At 42.7% G+C, this 11,796-nt stretch overlaps 2 protein-coding genes across 4 annotated transcripts; both read right to left on the bottom strand.

Annotated features, from left to right (window-relative positions):
• Window positions 1-546: 546 nt before the first annotated feature.
• On the bottom strand, window positions 547-6,671 carry asmtl (acetylserotonin O-methyltransferase-like). Of its 3 annotated transcripts, none has more exons than XM_070837780.1 (15): window positions 6,622-6,671; window positions 5,634-5,750; window positions 5,398-5,529; window positions 5,257-5,304; window positions 5,103-5,167; window positions 4,954-5,018; window positions 4,604-4,712; window positions 3,910-4,258; window positions 3,588-3,830; window positions 2,720-2,882; window positions 2,392-2,591; window positions 2,132-2,264; window positions 1,908-2,048; window positions 1,661-1,783; window positions 547-860 (listed from the first exon to the last, which is right to left on the bottom strand). In XM_070837780.1, the coding sequence occupies exons 2-15, from the start codon at window positions 5,724-5,726 to the stop codon at window positions 655-657; spliced, it is 2,070 nt and encodes a 689-aa protein (XP_070693881.1). In that variant the 5' UTR covers window positions 5,727-5,750; window positions 6,622-6,671; the 3' UTR covers window positions 547-654. The 3 variants fall into 3 exon arrangements, with proteins under 3 accessions (XP_070693881.1, XP_070693880.1, XP_070693883.1); XM_070837779.1 differs by lacking the exon at window positions 547-860 and adding an exon at window positions 970-1,291; XM_070837782.1 differs by lacking the exons at window positions 547-860; window positions 4,954-5,018; window positions 5,634-5,750; window positions 6,622-6,671 and adding an exon at window positions 970-1,291 and having other exon boundaries at window positions 5,398-5,473.
• Window positions 6,672-6,812: 141 nt separating this feature from the next.
• On the bottom strand, window positions 6,813-10,875 carry p2ry8 (P2Y receptor family member 8). Its single transcript, XM_070838324.1, has 3 exons — window positions 10,809-10,875; window positions 9,176-9,495; window positions 6,813-8,050 (listed from the first exon to the last, which is right to left on the bottom strand). Exons 2-3 carry the CDS (start codon window positions 9,490-9,492, stop codon window positions 7,354-7,356), a joined length of 1,014 nt encoding a protein of 337 aa, XP_070694425.1. The 5' UTR covers window positions 9,493-9,495; window positions 10,809-10,875; the 3' UTR covers window positions 6,813-7,353.
• Between the last annotated feature and the right edge of the window lie 921 nt (window positions 10,876-11,796).

The following is an 11,796-nucleotide window of genomic DNA, read 5'->3' as shown; positions in this document are numbered from 1 at the left end:
TATCACCCATGCCAGAGTATAGGCAGGCCCTGTGATGTAAATGAGGATCCCCTATGAAGAAATAACGAAGCTCTGGTCTACCAGCGGCTTCTCAAACCGTTTGACCTGATCAGCTTCTGCTTCGCCCACATTTAAAGTCCAGTGGGTTGTAGAGTTGTACAGAAAGCATCAGCAGAAGTTACAAGTGTGTCAACTTTGGGGGCTTTGTGATCTGCTGCAGGATTTGTACTTTCCAAAACAAAAAACTAGTGCTTGGGTGGAAGCACGTAAAAAAAAACAAATAAAAAAAAATATTTCTACACCACAAGGCCCAGGTTGCTCTAGAGATGACGCACAAAGCTGTGTACTGCTCGGCCACAAGGAGAACAAAGATCTGTGGTTTTACAGTATAATAGCGAGCCTGGCGTCATTGTTTATCAGTGTGCAAAGGATATTGAGTCACCAGCTCCATCACAATAAGGGTAGTGCTGATCTTACTAGTAGTGATAGTTGCACGTTATTCATGTTATTGTTCCACTGTTGATCTACTGCGCACAGTTGCATTAAATACAGGTGAGCACCACCTTTACCTGATAATATTTAAGTGCTTTTACTTAAGTAAAAGAGCATCTGTCATAATCAAATGAATGACAATGTGTGAGCACGATTCACATGCTACATTTTAAAGGCAATGAAAGCATCGAGGAAGTTCATAGTGTGAACCACACGCATGTGCCGAAACCCATGTCTGCTCAGCAAGTCTGCGTACTGGCTCTCTGTCCTCTCTACGCCCTCAGTCTGGCAAAGCATGTTCAGAGATTGAAGGGCAGAGTGGGGCGTCCGTCCATCCAACATGGTCTCCGCTACCAGCACTGCACATCCTAAGGAGCAGACGGTTCAAGAACTGAGTGTGTTGACAAATTCTAAAATACCTAATATGACATACAAAACAGAATACTACAGAACCACCTTTACACAGTGTTGAAAAGACACCTTTTTATTGGTTCACAGGAGCTGCTTTACAGACTCAAGCTCCATCATAACAATCAGTACACAGTATATCACACCACCTTCCACGCAGCGCTACCGAGGGTGTTGTCAGACTGTCACGCTTTGATGCAGAGCATAGCATCCAGGAGGTTGTCTGTATGTCTGACACGTGCCGTTATAAAACCATGGCTCTTCAAAAGCAGACTGTACTCCGTGGCGCTCCTCTGTTTCCCCTCGCTCATGCTGAGGGCCTGGAGCAGCCCGCGACTCGGGCCCCTTCTGTCTTCATCCAGGAGGATCTCGCTGAGCAGGAGTCCGCAGCCTGGCACAACGGTGCAAGTGCATGATGCATATGCAAATGTACAACTTAGCGGTGGTTTTGTAATTCCCCATTTCATTTGAATCTTAGAGTAATGAAATGCTACAGAGGTGTAAGAGTCTGCAGGTTTTTTGCTTCGCTTTTGCCAACCCATGCTTTTACCACAATGTGGGAGCTAATCAGTGAAATCAACTGCTAGTCTCACTGTCGCAAATGAAAAACTGCAGACTCGCAGGTTCATCTGATGCATGACTGAGGACATTATACCAAGCACGTATTCATTTACATTTGAATTATGTTATACCATTCATTGTTCAGTCAAAATAAGTAGTAAAAAAGATGAAAAGACTGAAGTAGCTTTCAGAATCTTACCTGGTGTGCACGCGTCCGCGATTTTACTCAGCAGAACATGCACTTTCTCATCAGGCCAGTCGTGCAGGATTCTTGCCAGGATGTACAAGTCTGCTTTGGGCAACTCATCTTTAAAGAAGTCTCCTGTTCATGCAGAGAGGACAAAGCCATGAGATGTTACTAAACTACAGCTACTGTTGCAGACCCGCAGAAGAAGCTAACTGCAACTGTATTAGCTTTTCGTCGTTAACAGTAAAGACAAACTGACCCGCTACAAATGATACTCTGCCGTCTGAGCGCAGAGGATGGAAATGTTTGCTCATCTCAACGACAGCTGGCAAGTCAAACACTGTCACAGACAACCCAGGATGGGCTTTAGTGAACTCATAGGCCATGGCACCAGTGCATCCTGGAGAGAAAAAGATGATATGTAAAAGACTGGTTGATTACTTGGGGACACAAAAAAAAACCTTTCCATTCTCTCCTTTTTACCTCCAAGATCGCAGCCAGTTTTAAAACTGGAGAGGTCGAAGGCTGTTGCTACAGCTTTTCCTGTAACTTTAGCAATGCTGTGCATGGCATTCATGAATCTCAGCGTGACTTCTTGACTGCTGTAGAAAGTATCCTTCAAAAAAAAAAAAAGAAAAAAAAGAAATGACATAGAGGAACGAAAAACAAAAGCATCTTTAATATATCTTCGAATGTTTCTTCCCACATTTTGCTCATCTGAGGCTTAATTCGGTGACAATCACCTGAAACATATCCTTCGATTTCTTGCCGAAAGCTTTCTCTCGCTGGTTGGCTCCCTCTCGCACAGCGCTCTCAAGGTGGGAGAAAAGAGGCCACACTGTGTCGGTGCAATGCTGGATGTAGCCCCGCAGTGAAAGAGGAGCATCCGACAGCAAAAAACGTGCCGCCAGACCTGTGTTCTCGTACACTGGCTTCTGGCGTGCTGGGAGCGGAGACACAGTAAAACACGGTTAGAGGGGCTGGTTTGAAGTTTCGTATCAAAAGTAATCTCTTTAAGGTCTGAAGAAGTGAGAGTCATGGAACAATCTACGCAGATGAGTGCTGACTAACTTCTATCTCTGCTCTTAAGCAGTCCCAGAGACACACAGGCCTCCAGCAGGCATTCGGTCCCCTTCGCAGAGGCTTTGATCTCCTGGGCCACCTGTGCTGCATCCAGCCCCGGTCTGCTTTGTAGCAGGTCAAACACACACATCTTGGACGCAGTAAACAGTGCCTGGAAGGTTGGAAAGGCAGCGTGGATACAGAAGAAAAGAGCAGTTTTATTTATGTGAACGCAACATCTATGTATAATGTCCACTCCAGTACATTACAGATCAGAATACACTATTTTTAGGAGACCGCATTTTGGAAAATGCACTTTCTTGACTGAAAGAGGAGAAGATCAGTACCATCTGTTAAATATAAACCAGCACCACAGAAGCTTATTAATCAACACATTATATCTTGCTTGTTTACTCTGTTGAGGTTGCACTGCAACCTCCGTCTCCAAGAAGTTGCGCAAGATAAAAAGTCTCACAGACACTTTTATCTTTATCTGTCTTTATCTATCTTACCCCCACCCTCCCTGTAAAACCACAACTTGGCAAATGACACAAACAAGATGCGGCATATCAGTTAGTGAGCTTTAGAGGTGCTGGTGGAGCGGATTTATTTAACTTTGGAAAGAACCCTGCAAGCTCAGAGTCCTACGCCCTGCTAGGCTGATGTCTCCATCATATTTATCTAAATATATGAGCGGTATCAATCTACTAATCTAACTCTCAGCGAGGGAGCAATTTTATTTCCTGAATGTTAGACTATTCCTTTAACACTTTATTAGATCCTCGACGACGACGATGACATTAAAAGTTATGCTTCACTTTAAAAAAATGTCACAAAGAGCTTTAACAATACAGGACTACAGTTTCTCTCTAATTACCTTTGAGGCTTTGAATCCATCCATCAGCTCAATGATTCGCTGGAAGTCCTCTTTTATCACTTCACTGTCCCCGTGTTCAGCCGCACTGGGCTCAGTCACCGGCCCTCTGCTGGCCAGCAGCGACAGTGATGCGCTCTCTGAGTCTCGCAGTTCAGCCTCTATATCATCTGTATGTTTGTCCAGGCTGTTGACCGGCATCCTGGAACTTTCACCCACTTCCCTCTCACTGCGGTTTCTTTTCACCTATAAAAAGGGGAAGCTGTTACTAATAAAGAGAGACTAAAGAATAACAGATTGTGCTCACGTGGTGAGAAAGTCTGACCTTATGGACGGGACTGGCTGAAGGGCTGTTCTGGGCGTGGTGTGTGGGGCTGTTTGGTCTGGGGCTGGACGAGGGCTTGTGTTCGGCTGAAAGGCCGGGACTGTGGGCGGACTGAGCCGGCACGCTGGTCGAGGGCTGAGCGAGTATCGTGGTGGTGAGGCTACCATTATGGCTCAAGTGGACCGACTCACTTTCCTGGTCTGAGGTGGAAGTACTGTGGTTATAAATGAGGTCTAGCTGCTTGCAAAAGTGATTGAGGGGGAAACCCACAACATTGAGGAAGTCTCCGTGGACACATTCCACTAGCATACCACCAAGAGCCTGAATACCATAGCCGCCAGCCTTGTCCCTGACGCACACAAACACAAACACGTTATTTAGAGTATATCGCAACACAAACACTCTATATACTACAACAACACTTGCACACACAGAGGGGGTATATACGTCATGATATGTTCTTCAAATCAGACAATAAACTCCAAGTCAAGACTCTATTTCTTGCTGACACAAACCTTGTCAAATAGCACAGGACAAACACAGCTGGAACAAAACTCAAAGTCCAAAAAGCAACAGGTTCACGAGGCTCACATCCACTCAAATGACCTCCATTGCACAAATGCACAGTTCGGTCACTACACTAAGAAAAATCAATCGGTATTACATATGTGAACGTTCAAACGTTCATACTCACATGGGTTCACCGCTATTGATGTACTCCCACAGCAGATTTTCTGAGAGATCAGCAAACTTCACCTTTGTTTCTTCGTAGAAGTCAATCAGCTGGTAATCCACTTCTTCATCTGGGGGGGGGGGGCAGGAGAGTTTAGAAATGTCTACTGTGAAAAGCCCTCTCATACATACTCAGGAAAATGGCATGAAATCCTACATTACTGTACAGCTTTTCCCTCACACATATTCTGGAAAATTAAAAACTAGAAGAAAAAAAAAAAAACTCAAAGAGCTTAACTGTTTTAATAAATTTGTTTCACCAGATTACAGAAAACAATCTGTAAGTCTAACCATCATTCAGGTGTGACTTACTTTCTTTTTCATGGCAGAGGACGATAGCTACACCAGTGAAAACACTGTGCTCTTTACCACTCAAGCTGAGAGAGAAAAAACACAAAACTATGAACAAGATCTGGATCTGTTCGTAAGGTTAATTCAGAAACGTCATGAAAGATACAGACCTTGACAGCATCCTGTAAGCATCATGTTTGTCCACTGGCTTCTCCAGAATCATGCCATCTACAGTCTGTTCAATGAAAAACAATGGCCAGAGTGAATAAAAACCATACAACTTACCTTAAAAACAGTAATGTTGTACTGCTGTCTTCCTCTTACCACAATAGTGTCAGCTCCGATTACTATGTCTGGGGTCTTCAAGTGTTTCTAAAGCCAATATAACAAGCTGTCATTAATGTCATTCAACAGGATATACAATGTCTACTGTGAAAAAAAAGAAAAAAAAGGATGCTAACTCACAAAAGGCATCCTCCTGGCCACCTCCAGGGCTTTCTGTTTGGCTGTCTCAACAGCATACTCATGAGGAGCTTTGAAAAGTCCCTTGTCAAGAGTTTCTTTGAACCAGGATGGCACCACCTCAAACCGTAAGCCCTGAGATGTAGGAGAGAAAAAGCAGCAATAAAATCATATTCCAACGTGAATATGCAGTAATGGTGTACTGTATATCCTAGGAGTGGGACCAGAGGGAAACTTACTGCATTGCGGAGAATCTCCAGTCTCCTGGGAGAAGCACTCGCCAGCACGACCAGTTTACCGGCGAGCTTGGAAATGACAGGGTTCAGCACCATGGCGGCCTTCTTGTCTAACTGCCCCTAAAGTGATGAACACAGAAAGACTCCTCAATAAGGAGCCGCGTGGCTGCAGCTGTTCTTCAGGAACACGTCCATATGGTGCTGAAACAATCAGCTGCTTCATTAACCAGCTGACACACCATCAACTCTGACAATCAATTAATAATCTAAGTAATTAATCGAGAGGAAATACCAAACATTCACTGTTTGCAGCTTCTCAAATGATGTTTTTCTCTGAAATAAATCATTCTGAATAATATATTTGAGGTGGACAGAACTGGGGCACTGTAATGGGCATTTTTCTCTATTTTCTTGTGATTTATGGACTTTAAATCTAATCAAAGTAATCATTAGCTGCAACCCTCTGCCAATATTTCTCACATATACGTAAAGGCACAAAGACAATAAGCTGCTCTCAGACTTCTCCACTCACTGTAATCAGATCTAAATCATGCATCAAGGCAGCAAAGAAAATTAAGTTGCAGGTTTTCCAAATCACTGTCTAATGTCAGTGTATTTAATGTGCCTACATAATCAATAGGTGACTGTAACGTTACACAACACGTTTGGTTCAGCTATATAAGCTAAAACTAGAACACAGTACAGAACAGAATACATATATATACATGCATATTCTCACAACTTCACTGTCTCCCCGTTAAACATGTTAACTTAGTGTCAGCTGTCAGCTGAAGGTGGTTGGTGGCTGTTTCGTGGATTTTCGGTGCAGTAGTTGAAGAAAAAGCTCTGAGCGAAACGTGACAGATAAATTACATTCTGTTTGGCGAGTTAAGTCCAAAAAACAGGACGCAGTTGAATGAATACAGACATTAAAAACCACCCTTCGTGGTTCGAGCTTTGCTTTAAAGTAAATATGAAGTATATCACTCACCTGCACAAGTGAGGAAACTGTGGCAGCTTTTTGCTAGGAAGACCGACGTGGTGGCGCATACGCGATGACGTAGGCAACGTGGGCGGCGCCACCGTCCGCGCCCGGAAGTGTAGATGTGCCATTCAAGCGTGCAACCACAACTACTTCTAAAAATAATAATAACAATAATAATGCTGATAATAACAGCAACGTTAAAATAAATCTGCATTTATTTTTGTGCAAGTAGAGAAACCAAGACAGTAAAAATACACACTCATTGATAAAAAAGAGAGTTCACAGACGTGTACAGAGATAATAGGAAAATGTAAAAAAAAAAAAAGAAAAACAAAGTCAACCATGTAGGAGCAGTTTCTATACATTACATTCACATTTTATTTACATTTGTGCTTGCTACATATTTTGTCAAAATAACTGTTAAGATGCGTGCAGCAGGTATAATACACATAACATGCTTTTTATTTAATGCAATGCAAGAATAATGATTAAATTAGCAAAAAGCCTCATCTGCTGTCCATGTTCATTTCTTTCAGGTGCACATATAAACACTGACGTATTGGAAAGTGATTTTGAAATCTGAGATTGACACTCTCAACTCATAACACACATCTTTCTTTCACTTCCTTTCTTAAGTCAGGCTTTTCTCCTTCTCATTCCGTCTCTGTAGGCTACACAGTGGTTTACTGTGGCGTCAAAGACACCTTGCTGTGTTCTCTCTCTTGACCTATAAAAAGTCTAATGTGCTGAGTTCAAAGTCTCTTTATGCTCCATTTTCATTGAGTCTGCACTACTGGCCTGCAGATTCATTATCTGTCTTAGCTTTTGTCGGAAATCCTTGGAGGCAAAGTAGTAAATAAACGGGTCGAGGCAGCTATTCAGGCAGCTGAAACACAGGGACAGTTTGTAGCTCATGTAGAGAGACTTCTGATAGAAGAGTCTCAGCACTGTGTGAGTCAACAGGAGGATGTTGTTGGGAGCAAAGCAGAGGGTGAAGACCAGGAGAACAATGAAGGCCAGACGTATCGCTCTCCTTTTCTGGGCTGTCTTGGAATCTCTGGCCAGTTTGCGTATGACACTGATATAGCAGAATGACGTGACACAGAATGGGAAGAGAAAGAGGATGAACACCATGCTGAAGAGGAAGCCAGCCCAGGCTGACAGGGTTGGGAGCATGTCTTTCTTCAGCACATCAAAACACGTGGTAATCCCGAGCTCAGGGATATCAAAGGTCAGGTCTGTGGTCATCAGTGGGTGCAGAACACTCAGGACTGAACCCCACATGAGGAAGCAGCTGATGACAGCGGTGGCCTTCTTCTCCCTGCTCTGTCTGAACAGCATTGGCCTGACGATGCCCAGGTACCGGTCAATCCCAATGGCCATCATGGTCAGAATGGAGCAGTACATATTGGTGAAGAAGGCGAGGGTCAGGAAGCTGTGGATTGATGCACAGAATAAAAGTGTTTTATTTAATCAGTGGTTAAAGCAACGTGATCATTAAAGGAATAGTTCAACATTTTGGGAAAACTGAAGAGATTGATGCTACTTGAGGGGGAGTGGTTATACACATGTCACGTAGATGCAAGGCTATCAGAAGACAGTGGCAATAACAAAAGGGATAATGCCTGGATACTTGCTCCATGTCAGTAAAAAAAAATCTTATTACTGACCTTTATTTGCATTTTGACCAGATGAAGATGCAAATAGGATTGAAAAGTTGTCAGGAATAAAGGTCAGTGTGCAAGTGTGCAGGCATTGCCCTTTTTTCATCAAGACTATATCTCATATCTGTTTGTCAGCAGCCAGTAAGCTTAGGTTAGCATAAAGACTGAAAACTGGGGAGAAAAGCTGCCTTAGCTCTTTTCCAAATGTAACAAAATCCACCTACCAGCAAAAGGCTAAAGGCTCACTAATCAACACTTCATATCTCAGTTGTTTAGAGCTCCCATATTATGCTCATTTTAAGTTAATACTTGTATTTGGAGGTCCCACTAGAGTAGTTTTGCATGATTTAATGTTCACATTATTTTTGTCAAAGCAGTCATGGCTGTTGGCAGCTGTTTTCAGCTTCTGTTTTAGGAGAACGGAGCCATCTGCTGCTTGGCTCTTGCCTTCAGCATCTTCATATTACTTGGAGCTGAAATTAGTGAGGAAAAGCAGCGATGGGCACTGAGGTGGATTCAGGAGGTTTTCAGTGGTCGGCCCGCCGAAGGTCTGGGAGAGGTCACATGGTCAACAGATCCACTTATGACATCATAAAGGGAGCCAAATCTGAACAGTGTGTTTTCACAAACATCTACTGAAAGATGGAGCAGGAAAAAAAGAGAGCGGATAGCCTTTCATCACAGTTTGTGGTCATTAGGAACATATATTTATGCTGTAAAAGCTAATCTAACTGACTGCTGACTGTGGCTATCTTGTCATCTGACTCTCGGCTCTCTGTGTCAGACTATTCCAATTGGTGGACTGTGGATGTACACTGAGTAGCTGTGAAATAATGTTTGGCCTGATAAAGTAGTTGTAGTTGTACTTTACCAGTGGTCTGTAATCATAAAGTTACCTGCACATATTGGGTCCCAGATTCCAGTGGTATCCTTGGAGCTGGTAGGCGATCTGAAAAGGCAGGGCGAGACCAAGGGCCAAGTCGGTGAGGGTGAGATTAATCATGAAGATGATGGAGGGAGTCTTTGGGGAGGTACGGAAGAGGAGGATCCACATGGAAAGGCCATTTCCCACCAAGTTAATGGCAGTGACTATCATGTAGATGACGGAGATGGCAATGCTGGTGTTTGCATTTTGAAACAGGGACAGGGTGGCGTTGTCTAGCTTGGTGCTGCTGGAATTCACCATCATGACTGGATGGGAATGACTTCTCATCACCTGTGTGCCAGAGTTTAACAAAGACTTGTGAGGTTTGTGATAAATCAATATCATATACATATTAATTTATGTCATGTAATTGTCTTCTAATATTGAAATGAAAAAGCATAAAACAAAATCATACACCACAAGAAAAACAATTGCACTAGTCCTTGTCTGAAGTGTTGTATGCCAGTGAATGCAATCTTTTCTCTTTTTGCATGTGCAAAAAGCTATTGATCTCAAGGTGTGAAACAGACACTGTTGCATTCACATCAGGACTCTATAGCTCTATGCTCTTGTCTGCGTGTGAGAAGAACATGTGCTGGGTGGAGTATTCACACAGGAAACGGACATGCTTGATCTGTGGTGTAAAGTGCCAACTGTCGCTCTGGGTAACTTTACATATGACACGTGCAAACATCACAACTGCCAATGATAAGACTTTAACGCTTCAACGCAAGTGGAATACACTTTCTCTCACACAGTGATAGTGGTTCTGGGGAGGTTACCACAAACCAAACAGTGAAATCAGCATACACACAGTGAGCCATACTACTTGGAGTTATGCAATGAAAAGTATATTATTTCGACAAAAATGATCAGAATTCTTAGAATGACTATTGTGAAAAGATTAGAAAGCGTATTATATTGAGGTAAAATGGCTGCAGCATCCCTTAAAATCAGGCAGAAAGTAACCAAAGCGGTCAGGGCTGTGGTCACCCCATGCAACAGACAGTTCAAATCCGTCTACAGTTGGAATACATAACCGCAGTTGCCGCTGTGCACTGACTGGTGTCTGTACATGTAAATAGGTAAGTAGAATGACAGGGTGTGTATTTGGTTATGCGGCTCTAGGTTATGAAATATATCCAGTAACCACAGCTTGCTCTAAAATGCTGAGATTTGGCAGAGTATATATTTAATAATGTTTTAAAAGCACTGCAGAGAGAGTGAACTTGCACCTGGTCTTGGTGCTGTCACTTTCCCTCTTCCTCTCCTGTTTTTCATGCTTTAGTTCTCTGTTCCTGCCTGTAAAGTTACTGCGGCTGTTTCAACGTACAGCGTATTGTTGCTCATGTTTGACCAAAACAGAAAGAAAAACCTCTCATGATAATATTTTACTTTGTCTTTTGCCTTATAGTAACTCACTCGGCCCATTTAAAAACAGCAAATGTTGACCAAAGTGCTTTCCCTGACAAATTAAAAGTACACACACACACACACACACGCACGATAAAAGAACAAAACAATTCACAATTAAAAGTGTAAACATAAATTGATCACAAGTGTAACATTTCAATAGAAAAATCTCACTTTAGTCAAACACTCACCTGTAAGAACTCAGACCAGATGGGGTCAAGGAGACAAGTCGGATTACAAGTGTCAGTTGCAGATGGATGTATAGATATTGTGTCTGCTGGGGAAATGGGGCCAGCACAGTAACAGTGCCAGTGAGAGAGGAAATGGATCATGTGACATTGTTCATTCTACCAACTGAGATAACGGCCACCCATCAGATTCCGTCTTAAAATGACGAGCACATGTCTGAGACTCCCCGCATGGGCACAGCATGGAGAACATTCACAATCACTCATCACAGTTACCTGCATGACTCCCTTATTCCTCACGTGGGTTCATAAATTATCTCTACAACCTCTAAATGACATCTGTGCTCGGGGGAGACTGAACACTATTTCCAGAATTTCCCCCCCAGGGATCAATAAAGTATTTCTATCTCTCTATGAAGGGCTGTGAAGGAAACCTGAGGGGAAAAGTTTCACATCTTGGGAGATCATGACTTATTAAAGGGGTTACTTTCACTTGTTCACTTGATTGAAATGGGGAGAAGCATGAATATATATATATACTACCCACTATCCTCAACATTTTACATGCATACACAAACACACACATGCTGGAAAGTTTTCTTTTTTAGTGAAGTGAGAGCACCAGATTTACACTGTTTGCTCACAAGATTTCACGAGATGCGTTCTGGCTTCCTGTTGATTACTAGTCCTGCTTTATGTGGGTGACAGTATGACACAGTGTTCGCTTCAGTGAGATTAATCTCATCATTGTAATGGTATCACGGTGATCTCATCTAGCATTAAAAAAGAGAGTAAAATCTGGGCTTTATTCAGTATCATTTATGTCATGGCGTGTAGGTATGTATACACCCACTAATGCCAAAATACGTCTGTGTATTTTAACATTACTCCTAACTACTGACTCATAACTGCAACTTACAAATGTGTAGTATGGGCAGTGCTACAGAGAAACACTGCCTCACCCAAACTGTCAGGGAACTTCCATAATGAC

Source organism: Pempheris klunzingeri, chromosome 10 (assembly GCF_042242105.1).
Source record: "Pempheris klunzingeri isolate RE-2024b chromosome 10, fPemKlu1.hap1, whole genome shotgun sequence".
In the NCBI taxonomy this organism is placed as follows: domain Eukaryota; kingdom Metazoa; phylum Chordata; class Actinopteri; order Acropomatiformes; family Pempheridae; genus Pempheris; species Pempheris klunzingeri.
Note: the sequence above shows the minus strand (reverse complement) of the source record. Positions and strands in the feature narration are given on the sequence as shown.